General features: G+C 35.8%; 1 protein-coding gene across 1 annotated transcript in view; it reads left to right on the top strand.

Annotated features, from left to right (window-relative positions):
- Window positions 1-21,418, top strand: part of CYLC1 (cylicin 1) — a gene marked incomplete at both ends in the record, with an annotated part of 78,846 nt that extends 57,428 nt beyond the window's left edge. Inside the window, 4 exons of the mRNA XM_081043030.1 lie at window positions 7,921-7,961; window positions 9,247-9,365; window positions 10,582-12,351; window positions 21,386-21,418. Of these exons, the coding sequence (XP_080899156.1) occupies window positions 7,921-7,961; window positions 9,247-9,365; window positions 10,582-12,351; window positions 21,386-21,418 (1,963 nt within the window). The remainder of the gene's footprint in view (window positions 1-7,920; window positions 7,962-9,246; window positions 9,366-10,581; window positions 12,352-21,385) is intronic.
- Window positions 21,419-21,640: the final 222 nt, after the last annotated feature.

The following is a 21,640-nucleotide window of genomic DNA, read 5'->3' as shown; positions in this document are numbered from 1 at the left end:
ATTTTGTCGATGGTTTCTTTTGCAGAAAAGCTTCTTCTTTGTACAGAAGCTTTTAAATTTGCTATACTCTCATTCATTGTTTTACCTTTTCCTTCCCTTGCCTTTGGAGTCAAACACATATTATGTTCTTTGAACCAAAGGTCCACAAGTTTAGTACCTATGTTTTCTTCTATGCAGTTTATTGTTTCAGGTCTTACGCTTAAGTCTTTGATCCATTTTGAATGAATTTTGGTATATCATGACAGATAGCAGACTAAGCTCATTGCTTTCCGTGTGGCTTTCCAATTCTGCCAGCACCATTTATTGAAGAAGCTGGCTTTTCTCCATTGCATGTTTTTTTTTCTTTGTCAAAAGTTATCTGTCCATATTTATGTGGTTTTATTTCTGAGTTCTCCATTCTATTCCATTATTCTCTGTGTCTATTTTTCTGCCAATACCATACTATTTTAATTATTGATGCCCTGTAGTACAAGATAAAGTCAGGGAGTGTGATACCTACAGCATTGTCCTTTTTCCTTAAGTTTGCTTTGGCTATTTGGGGTCTTTTGTCATTCCATACAAATCTGATGATATGTTTTGTTCTATTTCTTTAAAAAATGCCACTCATATTTTGATAGGGATTGCATTAAATCTGTATATTGCTTTGGGTAATACAGCCATTTTAACTATGTTATTCTTCCAATCCATCAGCAAGGAACTTTTTCCATTTCTTTGTGTATTCTTCAATTTCTTTTAAACATGTCTTATAGTATTCAGAATATAGGTCTTTTACATCCTTGGTTAAGTTTATTGCTAGATATTTTATTCTATTTGTAGACATTGCAATAGAGACATTTTTCATTCTCTGAGATTTTATTGTTACCATATAGGAATGCAGTGGACTTTTGTACGTTGATTTTGAAGCAGGTAGCTAGACTGTATTGGTTGATTGTTTCTAATAGCTTTTCGGTGTACTCTTTAGGGTTTTCTATATATATCATCATGTAATCTGCGAAGAGTAACAATTTAACTTCTTCATTCCCAATTTGAATGGCCTTTATTTCTTTCGCTTGCCTAATTGCTCTGACAAGGACTTCCAACACTATGTTGAAAAGCAGAGATGATAGGGGACAGCCCTGTCGTGTTCCTGAACGTAGAACAAAGGTCTTCAGTTTTTCACCATTAATTATGAGATTAGCTGAGTGCTTGTCATATATGTCCTTTATTATGTTAAGGTATTTTCCTTCTATACCTATTTTATTAAGTGTTTTAATCATAAATGGATGTTGTATCTTGTCAAATACTTTTTCTGAATCAATTGATATAATCATATGATTTTTGTCCTTTATTTTGCTTATGTGATGTATCATATTCATGGACTTCAGATGGTGAACCATCATTGTGCCCCGGGGATGAACGCCATTTGGTCGTGATGAATAATATTTTTAATGCATTGTATTCAATTTGCTAGAATTTTGTTTAGGATTTTTGTATCTGGATTCATCAGAGATATTGGTCTGTAGTTTTCTTTTTTTTGTGTTGTCCTTACCAGGTTTTGGTATCAGGGTAATGTTGGCCTCATAAAATGAGTTAGGGAGTACTGACTCTTCTTCAATTTTTTTGAAAGATTTTGCGCAGGATTGGTATTAGATCCTCTTTGAAGGTTTGGTAAAATTCACTGGTGAAGCCATCTGGTCCCGGAATTTTGCTTTTGGGAAGGTTTTGGATGACTGATTCAATTTCGTTACTGGTGATCAGCCTGTTTAGATTTGCCAGTTTTTCGTGGTTCAGCCTTGGAAGGCTACATATTTCTAAGAACTTGTCCATTTCTTCTAGGTTATTGAATTTGGTGGAATATGTACTTCATAGTATTCTTGCATGATCCTTTGTATTTCTGTGGTGTCCGTGATAACTTCCCCTCTTTCATTTCTAATTTTGTTTATTAGTGACCTTTCTCTTTTTATTTTCATAAGTCTGGCAAAAGGTTTCTCAACTTTATTAATCTTTTCAAAGAACCAGCTCTTTGTCACATTAATTTTTCCTATTGTCTTTTTGTTCTCTATTTCATTTGTTCCGCTCTGATTTTTGTTATTTCCTTTCTTCCATTCTTCACTTGTTCTTCTTTTACTAGTTCTTTAAAGTGTAACATGAGGTTGTTTATTTGGGATTTTTCTTGTTTCTTGAGATAGGCCTGTAATGATATAAATTTCCTTCTTAAAACTGCTTTCGCGGCATCCCAAAAATTTTGGTAAGATGTATTTTCATTGTCATTTGTTTCTATGTATCTTTTGATCTCTCCTCTAATTTCTTCTTTGACCCAGTCGTTCTTTAAAAGTATGTTGTTTAATCTCCATGTATTTGTGTTTTTTCCTGCTTTCTTTTTGCAATTGATATCCAATTTCAAAGCCTTGTGATCAGAGAATATGCTTGGTATGACTTCAATCTTCTTAAATTTGCTGAGGCTGATTTGATGTTCCAATATATGGTCTATCTTTGAGAATGTTCCAGGTACACTAGAAAACAATGTATAGTCTGATGTTTTAGGATGAAATGTTCTATATATGTCAATTATGTCCATTTCATTTAATGTGTCATTTAGGGCTGCTATTTCGTTATTCATTTTCTGTTTGGATGATCTATCCATACATGTCAATTATGTATTTAAGTCCCCTAGTATAATTGTGTTTTTTTCAATTTCTCCCTTTAGTTCTGTTAGGAGTTGCTTGGTATATTTCGGTGCTCCCTGATTAGGTGCATAAAAATTGATGACTGTTATGTCTTCTTGTTGTATAGTCCCCTTTACCATTCTGAAATGTCCATCTTTGTCTCTTGTTATCTTTTGCACCCTGAAGTCTGTTTCATCTGATACCAGTACGGCTACACCTGATTTTCTCTGGGTACCATTTGCTTGGAGTGTCAATTTCCACCCTTTCACTTTGAGTCTATGCTTGTCCTTGTAGCTGAGATGTGTCTCTTGGAGACAGCATAGGATTAGGTTTAGTTTTTTTTTATCCTATCTGCTACTCTGTGCCTTTTTATTGGTGATGTTAGTCCATTTACATTTAGGGTGATTATTGATATGTGAGGATTTCCTGTCATTCTATCTTCAGTTTTCTGGTAAGACTCTGTCTCCATTGTTTCTTTGTCTTTTCGTTGTTGTCTATTATTTCTGTGTGGTGGTATTCTATGATGTTTCCCTCTGTTTCTTCTTTTATTACGGTATGTATTTCAATTCTAGATTTTTTTGAGTTGTTACCCTTAAGTTTATGTAAAAGAAAGTTTGATATTTAGAGTATTCCATTTTCTTCAGCATGCTTACTTTCTCCATTCCCATATTCTGGTTCAGGCCTTTACTCTCAGCCTTTTTATGTTTTGGTTGCTACAAATTGTCCCTGTTGATGGTGATCGAATAGCCTTTTTATTATTTCTTGTAGTGCAGGTCATGTATTAGAAAATTCCCTCACCTTCTGTATATCTGGAAAGGTCTTTTTTCCTTCTTCATATCTAAAGGATATCTTTGCTGGATATACTACTCTGGCTCATAATTTCTCACTTTCAATAGTTTGAATGTTTGGTTCCACTCCCTCATGGCTTGTAGAATTTCTGCTGTAAAATCTGGTGATAATCAAATGGTGTTTCCTTTGTAGGTTACTGTCTTCTTTTCCCTGGCTGCCTTGAGGATTCTTTCTTTCTCCTTGATTTTAGACAGCTTCAATACCATGTGCCTTGGAGAACGCCTGTTGTGATTGAGGCAGTTAGGTGTTCTATTTTCTTCTTAGATTCGAGGATTCAGTTCTGTCCACAAGTTTGGGAAGTTCTCATCAACAATTTGTTTGAATATATTCTCTGTTCCCTTCTCTCTTTCTTCTCCCTCTGGTATGGCCATTATTCTTATATTGCTCTTTCTGATCTAGTTAGAAAGTTCTTGTAGAGTTCTTTCATTTCTTTTAAGTCTCAAGTCTCTTTCTTCTTCCATCTGTGTCCTTTCCAGGTTTCTATCTTCGATGTCACTAATTCTTTTCTCCGTCTGGTCAACTTTACTACCTAAGATGGTTATTTCATTCTTAATTTCGTCTATTGAGTTCTTAATCTCCAGAAATTCTATTTGGTTCTTTTTAAAAATTTCAATCTCTTTTATAAAATTCTCATGTTGTTTTTTTTATTGTGTTTCTAAGTTTATTAAACTGACTTTCTGTGTTTTTTTGCATCTCGTTGAGTTTTTTCAAAACTGCAATGTTGAATTATCTGTCATTTAAGTCACATATTTCCATATCTTTAATTTCCTTTTCTGGATACTTTTCACTTTCTTTCTGAGCTGTCTTGTTGCCTTGGTTATTCATGGCAATTAATGATTTATTATTTCTCTTCCCTGACATCTACAGGAGTGGCCTCTGCAACAGCTTGATATGAAGAGGTCTTTCTTTTGTTTTCCATTACATGTTGGTAGAATGTTTTATTTTCTCTCTGACTGCAGCCTTTTTTTTCTTTCTCACATCGTAGTCCTATGTTTACTCTTCACTATTTCAGCTTCTCACATAATGGGGGGATTCCCTGGGAGACGGGCTTCTCCTCTGTTTATAGTTTGCCTGGGTCACAGGGCACAGTGTCCGTGTTGGTATGTGGAGAACATTTGAAGTTCCAAAACTCTTCCTGCACCAGATTCAGAGCCCATGTGTTTTAGCAGCTCTGTTTACTCTTGCAGGGATCTACCCAGATAGGTGTGGACAGAGGCGTGTTGGGTTGTTAGAGGTGGCCCAGAGAAATAATGACGACCACCACCACAGCTTGTCCTACTTCCAAAGTTTCCTTCCCTTTGCCAGTACTTGTTGGGATGCAAGTCTGTGTCTGCAGTCATAAGTTCTCAGAACTGCAAATATTCTGTTCTTTTGATCTGACACTGCAACTGTTCTTCTCCACTGGGTTGGTGGGGGTGGGGTGACCTCTGGGAAAGTAAGGAGGGGGTAGCCTGGCTGAGTGTCTAAGGCTTCCATTGTCTGATTGGCAGTGAAGGCTTAAAGCACCATTTTCAGCCTTCTTCTCTCATTCTTTACTTCGAGGTCTGTGCCGTGACCGTTGAGTTCAGTTGTGTTACATGCTGTCCCCTCAGCCCTGTGGGCCATAAGTGGAGCCCTAGCATTCCGAGTTCTTCCCTCTCCTGCCCTTGCAGTAGTTCTGGATAGCAGGGAACTTGGAGCACTGAGCTAGGTCTGCATCCTGCGCCCATGCGCTTCCGTGTCTCTGCACTTCTCCTTCCCTCCTCCCCCACTCGCACAATTTGTCCATCTTTAGATGATTTCAGTAGTGTGCCTCTTATTCTTGCCTGTCTGCTGTGTAGGGAATTCTTTGTGGAGTTGTTGTTCAATTTGTTGTAAATTCTAGGGGAGATTTCAAGAGGCTCACCTCATGCTGCCATTTTTTGATGTCATTCTCCAAACTTTTTTTTTTAATGTGTTAACTTTTTATTAATTTTTTAAATTAAAGTTTATTGGGGTGACAATTGTTAGTAAAGTTACATAGGTTTCAGGTGTATAATTCTGTAATACATCACCTATATATCACATTGTGTGTTTACCACCCAGAGTCAGTTCTCTTTCCATCATCATATATTGGATCCCCTTTACCGTCACCTACCACCCTTCATTCCCCCTTACCCTCTGGTAACCACTAAACTGTTTGTGTCTATGAGTTTTTGTTTCTTTTTTTGTCTTTTTCCTTTGGTTCTTTCAATTTTATTTCCCACATATGAGTAAAGTCACATAGGTCTCGACTTTTTCTGTCTGACTTGTTTTGCTTATCATAATAATCTCAAGGTCTGTCCGTGTTGTTACAAATGGCAGTGTTTCATCTTTTCTTATGGCAGAGCTGTGTATACACACCACCTCTTCTCTATCCAATCATCTATTGAAGGACATTTTGGTTGTTTCCATCTTGGCCACCATGAATAATGCTGCAATGAACATAGGGGTACATCTATCTTTGTGGATAAATGTTTTCAGATTTTGGGTTAGCTGCCCAGGAGAGGGACTGCTGGTTGATACGGTAGTTCTATTCTTAATTTTTTGAGGAACCTCCATACTGTTTTCCATAGCAGCTGTACCAATTTATGTTCCCACCAACAGTGTATGAGGATTCATTTTTCTCTACAGCTTCTCCAATACTTGTTATTATTTGTCTCATTGATGACAGCCATTCTGAGTGGGGTGAGGTGATATCTCATCATGGTTTTGATTTGCATTTCCCTAGTTCCTAGTGAAGTTGTTGATGCTCTATTTCATCTTGTATTAAATGTGCATCTTTTTCAGTCATTTTCTCCAACCTAAGGAATTCTCATTTGTATTTTTGTCAGTGCTTTCTACTGGCAATAAAATTTTCAATTTTTGTTTGTGGAAAAATTATTTGTGTTAATTTTTGAAAACTATTTTTGCTGTGTTAAAAATCATATATTGATTTTTTTTTAGAACTTTAAAAATACCATTCTATTGTTTTCTGCCATCTATCACTCATTTTTTCCTTTATGTCATGATATAGGTTAGGATCACTTATGTAACAAACAAATATACACACAATCACTTATAAAATTTTAAAAAACTAATATGCTTTGAAAGGAAGAAAAGTACTTAGTGGCTTAATTATATTTGAACTTCTAATAATCTGAGACTGAGACCATAACTATACATACGCAGGTATGCCAAAATATTTGGAGAAATTGTTCCTATTCTCACAGTTCCTTGATGGCCTTTCCTACTGTTCTCCACAGTGAGATGTATGTGCAAAGTAATCCATTAAAGTGTGGGGAATAAGACATCAGAACTTCAATTTATGTTTTATTTCATCTTTCAAAAAATTTCTATCTTAATGTATGATTTATAAGGTATATTATTACAGTAGGGTATAAATTATGCATACACATATTGAGTTGTGCTCAAAATAAAGTTTTGGAAACTACTTTAGACTGTGGGAAGGAGGTCAAAAATCAATGTAAGTGCAAAGTCTTTCTCCCAGAATATGAAAGCAGTGATCCAGCCAGTTTGTCAGAGTTTCAAACTGTTAAATTTCTGGTATCTCAGGCCATAGAATATCTTCTAGCTACACTATGGAATGAATGTGATTTCAACACAGACTAATAGATCGTTGATCAATTATATTTTGGGAAACCAAAAAGCACAAGCTTGAACTATTTCAGATATCTATGAAGTTTTCTTTTTCCAAGATCACTCAAAGCAGTCGTTCCTAACCAGAGCTGAATATACAAACCACCTAAGGTTTTAAATACCGACTTGATTAAGGCACACCCGGAGGTTCTCCTCATGGAGAGTTCTTGGGAATGTTTATATATATATTTTTTAATTTCAAGTTAATTCTGATGTTTACCTCAAGTTGAGAAACCATTGGAATAGATATTTCTATTACTCAGTGTCTCCAAAGTCTTTCTTAAGTAAGTCAGTAGCTATCTAATGATGAGTATAGATTAGGCTTTGTCCTGGATACTAGAGCTTCACTTAGGGAATGAAAATATATTTGGCTCAAACATAAATACATTTGACCATTTTTACTTATTTTGGTTTATTTTACTAACTTGATAGTTTATAATAGTCAAAAAACAAGCTGTAGAGCAAATGTACATATAAGTATAATCTCAGAATTAGGAATGGTCACAACTTACTGTCCCTGCTAACTAATAAGGAAGTAATACATTAAAAATAAATTGTAGCACGTATCTCCTCGGTAGAAAATGATTATTACCATATGAAGTGGGCACCTTCCAAATGGAAAATATCATGGACCAATTTTCCTTGTGTGTAAGAAAAATTCAAATTCCAGATAAAAACTTAAATATGCTACTTTCACACATCACTAGTGGTTTGACTTCATTTAAGTACTGAGAATAATAAAAAGTTGTGGGTTTTCTTCAGAGAAAAACATTTTCTTTTCTTTTAACAGACAAGAAGTAAACATCAGATCATATGATAATTCCATGCCAAGTAAGAATTTAGTCTTTGGAGTTCAATATTGTTTAGATTATATTTGATAATAAATTTAAGGACAAATGTCCAGTATCTTCCAGTCAATGGGATAAAGCATAAAATGCGCTGAATTTTTGTTAAAATTTAGGAGAATCATGTATGTGTTTGGATGTGTCTGTTGGTATGTGTGTGTGTTTACAATATTTCTGGCCTTGATGTAGGTTTGTACTCACTGTTTTAAAAGGAAATATTTAGTTTGTTCTTCCTTATTATAAAAACCAACTTTAATTGTATAAGTTTCCCTTGTGTTTAAAATCCACAATGACAAAACCCAAAGTAGAAAAGGAAAATACAGTCAGAAAGATGAAAGTGGATGGTCCATTTGTTAAATGGATACAACTTTAGGAAAATTCTCCTTAATATATTGAGCTTAAATCTGCCTGCACTGCTACAACTTTTGCTCATGGTAGACATTATATAAGTGTTAGCAGTTACAGCTATTCTATTATTGCTCTTACTACTGTTCATCCATATAACATCTCTTTAAATATTTGAATATAGTGATCACATCTTTCCTTAGTCTCTCCATCTCCAGGAGAACTATCTCGAGCTATCTTACCAGTTCCTCTTTTGACATAGCTTCAAGATACAATGATCCTCTTGATCACTTTATTCTGGATGCCCTCAAGTGGATAGATGCCTTTTCTCAAACAAGGTTCACATAACTGAATGCAGTATTTTGGTCCATGGCCCAAATTTATGTGACTTGGCATGTCATTGAGGTCAGAAGAGGGCTAACATAAACACTTAGATTTAATCACTTGAGACTTTTATTAATTACTTTATACTCAGCATTGTGCTAGCTATTATAGGGACTGCACAAGTCATATTGTCTGCAATCTAATCAAAAAGACATAAAGAAACAAAACCAAGATAGAGGAGATGATGGAGATGTTTGAAAAGAAACAGTGAATCTTTCTCTATTTTCCATTTCTATTGTTGATTGTATTGTTTTCACTTTTATCATTTAAATAACTATTTGTAAAAATTGGTTTAATCCAAAAAAATACAAATGTCATTTTAAAACATAATTTTGCTAAATGGGGAAATAAGCTTTTATGGGAAAATCTTACTGGAATCCCTAATTGATATGCAAATAAACTACAAACTCCAGGGGGAGAGCTATATTTTGAGTTATAACTTAGTTTAATTTAAACAATATATTTCCCGGTCAAGAATAGTTCCATGCTTATGAAACTCTAGCTACTAATTACAAATTGTTTATTGTCCTCTCACATTATAGTCAATGAATCAAGCAAAAAATTGTGGAATCAAGAATACTTCACTTTGACATTTCCCAAACAACCCCAGCCAGGTAGAAAAAAAACATCAAGACTTTCAGAATTACAAATCACAGTTCCTGTAAGTATTGGAAATATAGATATATGTAATTTGAATTTTACTACCTATTGGAAGCTGATATTTTAAAATTTATAATTCCCCATACAAAAGGTTGCTCCCACCTGTTTCAGATTAAACTTTTATTTATAATTTTTCTTCATTTCAAAGGCATTATATAGCTAATATGCTAGGCAAGATAGAGAACCTAATGCTGAAACTGGTGGGATGTGTCAGGAAACGTTTACCAGCTGCAAAAACATCTAAAATTTGAAACTAAGAACAGGAATTTATCTTGATGAGGTTTTCAGGGCCTCTCCATTTTATTTATTCTGGCACTTGAGATATTAAATACTGGGAGGTTCAAGTTTTCTACTGCTTTTATAAAGTGGAATTATCTTATCAACTAGTGAAAAAAAAAACTAGCACACAGAGGTCACCCATGGTAATATCAAAATATGTTTTAAAAGCATCTCCCAAAGCAGAGTTATAGTCAATGCATTTATTCAAGGGCCATTCATTTCATTTGTAGTGATCCAAGTGCATGCTTATCTTCATGATCTTCCTTTAATTCCACATGACCATTTCATTGACTAGTGATTTCATTGACTAGTTTTTCAACTGAACAGTTGAAAAGACATAAGAAATAAATGTAAAATTAATCTATGTGTTCACTGTAACAACCAAATTTTACAACTGTTTGGGTGGGAGTTCAAAAATAATTACACTACTGCTACACAAATTAATGTGGATCAAACATTTGTTTCATTTTATCTTCTTCTTTTTGGCAGTAATTCACAGCAGGGCTTTCAGTCTCTCAATTTGAAAGCAGGAATAGAAAGGCTAGACCTGAAGTCTACAGCTATCACAAGAATTGTCATGACAAACTTGAAGGGCAGCAGCTTATTTTTGAACTACCTTGAGAGTGAAGGGTGCATAAAATGTTCCAAAATATCTCTCCCATATAGGGGTCCAAATGGAACCCACTATCAATTGTGAGTACCAGCCCTAAAATATCATGGATCCTTGTAAGGCTGCTCCAATCCCAATACGAATCATTGAGGAAATCCTGAGCTTTCTACTAAAGTAACACATAAAAACACACGTAGGACATTGAAAAAGAAGTAAAAGTCAATTTTAAATGGATGGTTAATAAGAAGCTAGACTATTTTCATGTATCAATATGTTAAGGTATAACTCATTTAAAAACACTTATTATTATTCTAACCAATCTTTTCAGAGATGTGACAAAAGAAAATCAGAGGAGGTTCAGAAGACAGCTCACAAATGGACAAGGCATTCTTTAAGAAAAATTTACCAAAGACCATCTATTTACTTAACTGTCAGGAGACAGGCTCCATTTAGACATCTTTGTATTCCTAAAACCCATCCTCAAAATGCAGAATCTAAAAAGTCCAAAGATGATAAAAAAGAAACAACTTTTAAGAAAGATTCTAAGAAAAAGACAGGCCCACATAAAACAACTCCAGAATCCAAGAAAATAGTAAATGACCAAAAATCTAAAAGAGGAAATAAAGCAGAAAAAATTCCATCAAAATCATCACGTGAAAGTGAACTATCTAAGAAGTCAAAGTACAAATCAGAAGCAAACCCAGAATCCAAACATTCTAAGGCAATCTTGATGAAGGATCTAAAAATAAATAAGAGAGAGTCAAAAAATTCCAAGGAGAAAGATATTGAATCCATATGTACAAAGAAGGATTCTAAGAACTCAAAGAACAATTCTGATGCCAAATCAGAGGCTTTCTCAAAAAACAGTTCATATATGGATTTAATGGTGTATTTAGAGGAGTCTGGTGCTGAATCCATGGAATTTGATAGGTGGTTAAAGAATTACTCACAGAATAATTCAAAGAAGTCTTCAAAGAAGGAAGCAAAGAGCTCTGATGCTGAATCTGTAGATTCGAAAGATGCAAAGAAAGATAAGAAAGGTACAAAGAAAGACAGCAAGAAGGATGCAAAGAAGGATGTAGAGTCTACTGATGCCGGATCTGTAGACTCAAAGGATGCAAAGAAAGATCCAAAGAAGTCTAAGAAAGATTCAAAGAAAAAAGATGCAAAAAAAGACACAGAGTCTACTGATGCAGGATCTGTAGACTCAAAGGATGCAAAGAAAGATCCAAAGAAGTCTAAGAAAGATTCAAAGAAAAAAGATGCAAAAAAAGACACAGAGTCTACTGATGCAGGATCTGTAGACTCAAAGGATGCAAAAAAAGATTCAAAGAAGGCTAAGAAAGATTCAAAGAAAAGGGATGCAAAGAAGGACATAGAGTCTACTGATGCAGGATCTGAGTCTGAGTTGGAGTCAAAAAAAGGTAAGAAAGATTCAAAGAAGGATAAGAAAGGGTCACAGAAAGATAAGAAAAAAGATGCCAAGAAGGACACATCATCAACTGATGCTGATTCTGAACCTGAATGGAATTCAAAAAAGAGTGAAAAAATTGAAAAGAAAGGTAAGAGATATTCAAAGAAAGATGACAAAAAGAAGTCTGCAATGAAGTCTAAAGAATCTAGTGAAACTGAATCTGATTGGGAGTCAAAGAAGTACAAGAAAAATTTAAAGAAGGCTAAGAGACATTCAAAGAAAGGTGCCAAGAAGCAGGACGCAAAGAAGGACATAGAGTCTACTAGTGCTGAATCTGATGAGTCTTCCAGGAAAGATCCAAAGAAGCCCGGAATGTTGAAAAGTTCAGATGCTGAATCTGAAAAGTCAATATATAAATCTGGGGCTAAAAAGAAAGGAGTTGATGAATCAGATGCCACATCTACAGATTCAAAGAAAGAAGCACAAAAGAGAGAATACAAAATGCCATTCAAAAAGACCACATTCAAAGGAAAAGGGACAAAAACACCTCCAGGTAGAGTTCCTCCATCAAGAGAAAGACCACCACTTCCTCCTTGTAAGCCTTTATTACTGTCACCTAAAGTAAAACGTCTCTGTCAGTGCAAGATGCCTCCTCCACCTCCAAAACCAAGATATGCTCCTTTGGTATGTTTACTCCTGTTTTATTTGTAGAGACAATTGTATTGAAAATGAAAGATATTTTAAAGATTTGAATTTATATTTTCTCTGGAATATTGACAAGTTTGGGACTCTCAGGTTAGAAGGGTAAAGAATACTTCAAAATGACTCAAAAGAGTAGCAAAACAGATGTCAAAAAGTTAATAACATTTAGACAAGAGCAGAGAGAAGTGGCTTGTGATTTAAGAAAACATATAAAATTATTTGTAAAGAGAGTCATACTACAAAAGTAGTTACCATATTTTAATGTTTAAAATGTGCAACTTTTGCCCAAATTTATGAGAGAAAAATAAGGATGCACATAATAAATGGGTAGTACTAATTCCATATTTACATAAATGTTTTCAATTCTTTTATTTATGCTTATGGGTTAAAAGTGTAATAAACAAATAAACAAATTCTAAAATTACTTTATAACACAAAAAAAACAAATATAAACAAATAAAAATTTGAATTAAAAATTAAATGAAAGATTTTTTTCCCTGAAAGTTTGGGCCAAATTATACATGGCAAAACATGGTAACTGTTATGTAGTTAAGAAAAAACAAACATGAAAATTGATTAAAATTCCTAAAAGTGAGATATAAAGACATTCATAGGAATTTGCTGAATATAGTAAAAACTCAACCAAAATCCAGACATAGCAGTTTGAAAATATTACATTACCAGAATCAGATATACAAAAAAAATTACATAATCCATATCTGAACTAAACTTCTTTATGAGCCATCATTTTATTAATCATCAGGAAAAAGGTAACTTGCCTGCCTAATCGATCTCTTTTGGTTTATAAAAGTCTCTTTAAGGTTAACGCGGTCTCTTTGGGGTTAAACACTCTGTAAATTTTTTTTTAATTACAGTTTATTGGGGTGACAATTGTTAGTAAAGTTACATAGATTTCAGGTGTACAATTCTGTATTACATCATCTATAAATCCCATTGTGTGTTCACCACCCAGAGTCAATTCTCCTAACATTATCACATATTTGACCCCCTTTAACTTCATCTCCCAACCCCCCTTACCCTCTGGTTACCAGTAAACTATCCCCCGTATCTATGAGTTTTTGTTTCTCATTTGTTTGTCTTGTTCTTTTGTTGTTTTTGGTTTATATACAACATATCAGTGAAATCATATGGTTCTCTGCCTTTTCTGTATGACTGATATTGCTTAGGATTATAACCTCAAGATCCATCCATGTTGTCACAAATGGTCTTATTTCATCTTTTCTTACCGCTGAATAGTATTCCATTGTGCATATATACCACAACTTCTTTATCCATTCATCAATCCAAAGACATTTTCATTGTTTCCATGTCTTGGCCACCATAAATAAAGCGGCAGTGAACATTGTAGCACACATGTCTTTATGAATAAATGTTTTCAGATTTTTTGGGTCGATACCCAGGAGAGGGATTGCTGGGTCATATGGTAATTCTATTCGTAATTTTTTGAGGAACCTCCACACTGCCTTCCATAGCACTGCACCAGTCTGCATTCCCACCAACAGTGTATCAGTGTTCTTTTTTTCTCCACAGCCTCTCCAACACTTGTTACTATTTGTCTTGTTGAAGCTAGCCATTATGACTTGGGTGAGGTGATATCTCACTGTGGTTTTTATTTACATTTCTCTGATGATTAGTGATGTTGAGCATTTTTTTATATGTCTATTTGCCATTTGTATGTCCTCTTTGGAGAAATGTCTCTTCAGGTCCTCTGCCCATTTTTCAATTAGGTTGTTTTTTTTTTTTCTTGTTCAGTTGCATGACTTCCTTGTGTATTTTGGATATCAGCCCCTTATAGGAGGCACTGTATGCAAAAATCTTCACCCATTCAGTTGGTTGCCTCTTTATCTTTTCGATGGTATCTTTTGCTGTTCAGAAGCTTTTAAGTTTGATATAGTCCCATTCATTTATTTTAGCTTTTACTTCCCTTGCCCTTGGAGTCAAATTCATAAAATATTCTTTGAACCCAAGGTCCATAAGTTTAGTCCCTATGTTTTCTTCGATGCAGTTTATTGTTTCAGGTCTTATGTTTAAGTCTTTGATCCATTTTGAATTAATTTTGGTACATGGTGACAGATAGCAGTCCAGTTTCCTTCTTTTGCACGCGGCTTTCCAATTCTGCCAGCACCATTCATTGAAGAGGCTGTCTTTTCTCCATTGCATGTTTTTGCTTCTTTGTCAAAAATTATCTGTCCATATTTGTGTGGTTTTATTTCTGAGTTCTCTATTCTATTCCATTGGTCTATGCGTCTGTTTTTCTGCCAATACCATGCTGTTTTGATTATTCTAGCCCTGTAGTACAAGCCAAAGTCAGGGAGTGTGATACCTCCAGTATTGTTCTTTTTTCTTAAGATTGCTTTGGCAATTCAGGGGCTTTTGTGGTTCCAAACAAATCTAATGATTTTTTTGTTCTACTTCTTTAAAAAATGCCATTGGGATTTTGATGGGAATGCATTAAATCTGTATATTGCTTTGGGTAATATAGCGATTTTAACTATGTTAATTTTCCACTCATGAGCAAGGAATGTCTTTCCATTTCATTGTGTCTTCTACAATTTCTTTCAAAAATGTCTTATACTTCTCAGCATATAGGTCCTTCACATCCTTGGTTAAGTTTATTCCTAGGTACGTTATTCTTTTTGCTGCATTTGCAAAAGGAATTTTTTTTTATTTCTTTTACTGAGATTTCATTGTTAGTATATAAGAATGCAGTGGACTTTTGTACGTTGATTTTGTAGCCAGCAATTTTACTGTATGCGTTGATTGTTTCTAATAGATTTTGGTGGAGTCTTTAGGGTTTTCTCTCTATGGCATCATCTGCAAAGACTGACAATTTGACTTCTTCATTCCCAATTTGGATGCCTTTTCTTTCTTTCTCTTGCCTGATTGCTATGGCAAGAACTTCCAACACTATGTTGAAAAACACCCAATATCTAAGTAACTTTACTGACAGTTGTCACCCCAATAAACTTTAATTAAAAAAAAAGAAAACCAGAGGTGATAGGGAAAAGCCCTGTCATGTTCCTGAACGTAGAACAAAGGGCTTCAGTTTTTCACCATTAATTATGAGATTAGCTGAGGGTTTGTCATATACGGCCTTTAACATGTTAAGGTATTTTCTTTCCATACCTATTTTATTAAGTGTTTTAATCATAAATGGATGTTGTATCTTTTCAAATGCTTTTTCTGCATCAATTGATATAATCATATGATTTTTGTCCATTATTTTGTTTATGTTATGTATCACATTGAAGGATTTGCGTATATTGAACCATCCTTGTGACCCAGGAATGAAACCCACTTGGTCGTGATGAATAGTCTCTTTAATGCATTGTTTCATTTGATTTCCTAAAATTTTGTTTACGATTTTTGCGTCTGTATTCATCAGAGATATTGGCATGCAGTTCTCTTTTTTTGTGTAGTCCTTACCAGGTTTTGGTATCAAGATAATGTTGGCCTCATAAAATTAGTTAGGAAGTATTGTCTCTTCTTCAATTTTTTGGGAGAGTTTGAGCAGGATTGGTATTAGGTCCTCTTTGAAGGTTTGGTAGAATTCACTAGTGAAGCCATCTGGTCCCAGACTTTTGCTTTTCGGAAGGTTTTGGATGACTGATTCAATTTCGTTACTGGTGATCAGTCTGTTTATATTTTCCAGTTTTTCGTGGTTCAGCATAGGGAGGTTATATGTTTCTAAGAACTTCTACATTTCTTCTAGGTTATTGAATTTGGTGGCATATAGTCCTTCATAGTATTCTTGGATGATCCTTTGTATTTCTGTGGCAACTGTGATAACTTCCTCTCTTTCATTTCTGATTTTGTTTCTTAGTGTTATTTCTCTTTTTGTCTTCGTGAGTCTAAACAAGGCTTTCTCAATTTTGTTAATCATTTCAAAGAAGCAGCTCTTTGTCACATTAATTTTTTTCTATTGTCTTTTTGTTCTCTATTTCATTTAGTTCTACTCTGATATTTATCATTTCCTTTCTTCTGCTGACATTAGGTTTCATTTGTTCTTCTTTTTCTAGTTTATTAAGGTGTAACGTGAGGTTGTTTATCTGGAATTTTTCTTGTTTCTTGAGATAGGCCTGTAATGATATAAATTTCCTTCTTAAAACTGCTTTCGCGGCATCCCAAAAATTTTGGTAGGATATATTTTCATTGTCATTTGTTTCTATGTATCTTTTGATCTCTCCTCTAATTTCTTCTTTGACCCAGTCGTTCTTTAAAAGTATGTTGTTTAATCTCCATGTATTTTTGTTTTTTCCTGCTTTCTTTTTGCAGTTGATATCCAATTTCAAGGCCTTGTGATCAGAGTATGCTTGGTATGATTTCAATCTTCCTAAATTTGCTGAGGTTAGTTTTATGTCCCAATATATGGTCTATCCTTGAGAATGTTCCATATACACTAGAAAAATTGTATAGTCTGATGTTTTAAGGTGAAGTACTCTATAAATGTCAATTATATCGATTTAATTAATGTGTCATTTAGGGCTGCTGTTTCATTATTTATTTTCTATTTGGATGAACTATCTATAGCTGTCAGTGATGCATTTAGGTCCCCTAGTATAAATGTGTTTTGGTCAATTTCTCCCTTTAATTCTTTTAGTAGTTGCTTGGTATATTTCGGTGCACCCTGATTGGGGGCATAAATATTGATGACTGTTATGCCTTCTTGTTGTATAGTCCACTTTACCATTATGAAATGTCCATCTTTGTCTCTTGTTATCTTTTGCACCCTGAAGTCTGTTTCATCTGATATCATTATGGCTACACCTGATTTTCTCTGGATACAATTTGCTTGGAGTGTCAATTTCCGCCCTTTTACTTTCAGGCTATGCTTGTCCTTGTAGCTGAGATGTGTCTCTTGGAGACAGCATATGGTTGGGTTTAGTGTTTTGATCCAATCTGCTACTCTGTGCCTTTTCATTGGTGAGTTCAGTCCATTTACATTTAGGGTGATTATTGATATGTGAGGATTTCCTATCATTCTATCTTTACTTTTCTGGTAAGACTGTGTCTCCATTGTTTCTTTGCCTTTTTGTGTTGTCTGTTATTTCTGTGTGGTGGTATTCTATGATGTATCCCTTTCTTTCTTCTTTTATTATAGTGTATATTTCAGTTATGGATTTTCTTTGAGTGGTTACCCTTCAGTTTATGTAAAGAAAAGTTTGATATTTAGAGTATTCCATTTTCTTCAGCATGCCTACTTTCTCCATTCCCATACTCCAGTGCAGGCTTTTGCTCTCCCTTTTTATGTTTTCGTTGCCAGAGATTGTACCTGTTGATGTGGTCAAATAGCCTCCTTTAGTATTTCTTTTACTGCAGGTCATGTATTGGAAAATTCACTCAGCTTCTGTATGTCTGGAAAGGTCTTTGTTCCTCCTTCATATCTGAAGGATATCTTTGCTGGGTATATTATTCTTGGCTAATAATTTCTCTCTTTCAAAAACCGAGAGTTGTTAGATGGGTGGGGCCAGGGGGGGTTGAGGATAAGGGGAAATGTGAAGGGATTAGAAAGCAGCTGGTAACCGCAAGATGGCATCAGGGTTTTCTGAAAATTAATTTGGGGAACTTATTCAATGTTGTAAAGATTTTGTTGGGTATCCGATGGACATGTGTCCTATTTGGGAGACCACCTCAGAGATAATGTGGATGCCTGATCATGGCATTGTACACCAGAAGCTAAACATTAATGAATGCCAACTATAATTCTATATATATAATGTGATGGCTCGGTGTGAGGTCGGAGGGATAATGGATGGGGGGAGGGGGGTTCACAGTGTGAGGGATATAAATGATGAACGTCTAAGTATTACCTTGTCTTGTACACCTGAAACTAATAAAAAAATAAATAAAATAATTTCTCTCTTTCAATAGTTTGAATGTTTCGTTCCATTCCCTCCTGGCTTATAGAGTTTCTGCTGAGAAATCTGATAATAATCTAATGGGCTTTCTTTTGTAGGTTACCGTCTCCTTTTCCCTGGCTGCCTTGAGGATTCTTTCTTTCTTTCTTTTTTTCTTCTTTCTTTCTTTCTTTCTTTCTTTCTTTCTTTCTTTCTTTCTTTCTTTCTTTCTTTCTTTCTTTCTCTCTTTCTTTCTCTCTCTTTTTTTTTAAAGATTTTATTGGGGAATGGGAACAGGACTTTATTGGAGAACAGTGTGTACTTCCAGGACTTTCTTCCAAGTCAAATTGCTGTCCTTTCAATCTTAGTTGTGACAGGTGCTGTTCAGCTTCAACTTGTTGTCCTTTCAGTCTTAGTTGTGGAGGGTGCAGTTCGTTCCAGGTCCAGTTGCCATTGCTAGTTGCAGGGTGTGCAGCCCACCATCCCTTGCAGGACCTCAGGGATCGAACTGGCAACCTTGTGGTTGAGAGCCCATGCTCCAACCAACTGAGCCGTCCCGGACGCTGCTCAGCTCAAGGTGCCGTGTTCAATCTTAGTTGCCGGGGGCAGAGCCCCACATCCTTTGGGGGACTCGAGGAGTTGAACCGGCAGACTTGTGGTTGAGAGCCCACTGGCCCATGAGGGAGTCGAACCAGCAACCTTCGGAGTTAGGAGCATGGAGCTCTAACCACCTGAGCCCTGGGCTGACCCGAGGATTCTTTCTTTGTCGTTGATTTTTGTGAGCTTCAATACAATGTGCCTTGGAGAAGGCCTGTTGGGGTTGAGGTAATTAGGTGTTCTATTTGATTCTTGGATTCGAGGATCCAGTTCTGTCCACAAGTTTGGGAAGTTCTCATCAACTATTTCTTTGAATATACTCTCTGTTCTTTTCTCTCTTTCTTCTCCTTCTGGTATGCCCATTATTCTTATATTGCTCTTTCTGATGGAGTCAGAAATTTCTTGTAGAGTTCTTTCATTTCTTTTAAGTCTCAAGTCTCTTTCTTCCTCCATCTGTGTAATTTCCAGGTTTCTATCTTCGATGTTACTGATTCTTTCCTCCATCTGATCAATTCCACTACCTAAGCTGCCAATTTCATTCTTAATTTCTTCTATTGAGTTCTTAATCTCCAGAAATTCTATTTGGTTCTTTTTAAAAATTTCAATCTCTTTCATAAAATTCTCATGTTGTTTTTTGATTGTGTTTCTGAGTTCATTAAACTGCCTTTCTGTGTTTTCTTGCATCTCGTTGAGTTTTTTCAGAACTGCAATCTTGAATTCTCTGTCATTTAAGTCACATATTTCCATATCTTTAATTTCCTTTTCTGGAGACTTTTCACTTTCTTTCTGAGCTGTCTTGTTGCCTTGGTTATCCATGGCAATTAGTGATTTATTATTTCTCTTCCTAGACATCTACAGGAGTGGCTTCTGCAACAGGTTAATTGGAAGAGGTCTTTCTTTTGTTTTCCAGTACGTGTTACTAGAATGTTTTATTTTCTCTCCGACTGCAGCCTTTTTCTCTCTCTCCATTGGAGAGTTGTGTTTTCTCTGCACTATTCCAGCTTCTCACACAATGTGGGGATTCCCTGGAATGCGGGCTTCTTCTCTGTTAACAGTTCGCCTGGGTCATAAGGCACCTATGTCCCTGTGGGTATGCAGAGAGCTTTTGAAGTTCCAAAGCTCTTCCTGCACCAGATTCAAAGCCCGTGTGTTTCAGCCGTTCTGTTTACTCCTGCAGGGATCCACCCAGATAGGTGGGGACAGGGGCGGGGTGAGTTGTGAGAGGTGGCCCAGAGCAATGGCAGTGACCACCACCATAGCTGGTCCTGTTTCCAAAGCTCCCTCCCCTTGCTGGAACTAGTTGTGTTGTGAATCTTTGTCTGAAGACCACAGTTCTCAGAACTGAAAATATTCTGTTCTTTTGATCTGGCACTGCTACTGTTCCACTTCTAGCACTGGGCATGTGGGGGTGGGGTGAGCTATCGGTGGGTAGAGTGGGGCGGCTAGTCTCAGTGCCTAAGGTTTCTGTTCTCTGTGGCAGTGAGGACTTAAACCACCATTTTCAGCCTTCTTCCCTCAGTCTTTGCTCCGAGATCTCTGCCATGAGTGTTTTGTTCAGCCGTGTTGTATGCTGTCCTCTCAGCCCTGTGGACCATAAGCAGAGACCTAGCAGTCCGAGTTCTTCCCTTTCCTGCAGCTGCAGTAGTTCTGGGATGCAGCAAGCTTAGAGCACTGAGCTAGGTCTGCTTCCTGTGCCTGCGCCACTCTGTCCCCACACTTCTCCCTTCTCTCCTCCCCTGCTTGCGCAATTTTCCCTCCTTTAGGTGAATTCAGTAGTGAGACACTTTGTCTTGCCTGTCTGCTATGCAGGGAGTCCTTTGTGGAGTTACAGTTTTTCAGTTTGTTGTGAATTCTAGGGGAGATATCCAGAGGCTCACCTCACATCGCCATTTTGATGATGTTTCCAAATACTCTGTAAATTTAGTTTCTCTTTCTGCCCTCCAGATGATCTCCTCTTCCATCCCCCTTTTCCAAAATCTGGTGGTAAGGGGAAACTTAAGTAGACATCTCACTTGGTTTTTAAAAAAACAATAATTTATTATTTATATTTTTCAATTACAGTTGACATTCAGTATTATTTTATATTAGTTTCAGGTGTACAGCTTAATGGTTAGACATTTGTATAATTTATGAATCGATTCCCCCTGATAAGTCTAGTACACACTGGCACCATACATAGTTATTACAGTATAAATGACTATATTCCTTATGTTGTACTTTACATCCCCATGACTACCAATTTGTGCTTCTTAATTCCTTCACATTTTTCACCCAGCCCCCCAACCCTCTCCCATTTGGAAACCATCTGTTTGTTCTGTGTGTTTATGAGTCTATTTTTAGAAAGTTTTTGAACATGCGCATTGCTGAGTCCATCTCAGACTTTAAATTGGTAGGTCTGGGGTGGAGTCCATGGACCTGCATTTTTAATAAGAAATAATGCAAATGATATGCAAGTTCCCTTCCACTTATGACATTATGCGTTTTGATGTGGCTCTTAACACACCAGAAACTCTCTATAATTAACAGATAAATAACATTTTACTTTTTACTTTATTTCTCAGCCTGAAGCAAAGTGGATTCGAAAGCTGCTTTAAAGAACAACTGAGCATTTGGTTTGACAGAATGGCCTTACCACAGCAAAAAGTAGCTTTACTAGTGAGCATCTTTCAAATGAGCATCTCTACTTCTGTGGAACTGTAATAAATAAAACCAAGTCTGTGAGTACCAGGAAATGATTTTTTGCGTGCAATTTATAGAGGTATGTGCTTTATTCATTAAATGCCTGAACCAGAATACTGTAGCATTTTACCCCATGT

Source organism: Rhinolophus hipposideros (assembly GCF_964194185.1).
Source record: "Rhinolophus hipposideros genome assembly, chromosome: X".
Lineage (NCBI taxonomy): Eukaryota > Metazoa > Chordata > Mammalia > Chiroptera > Rhinolophidae > Rhinolophus > Rhinolophus hipposideros.
Note: the sequence above shows the minus strand (reverse complement) of the source record. Positions and strands in the feature narration are given on the sequence as shown.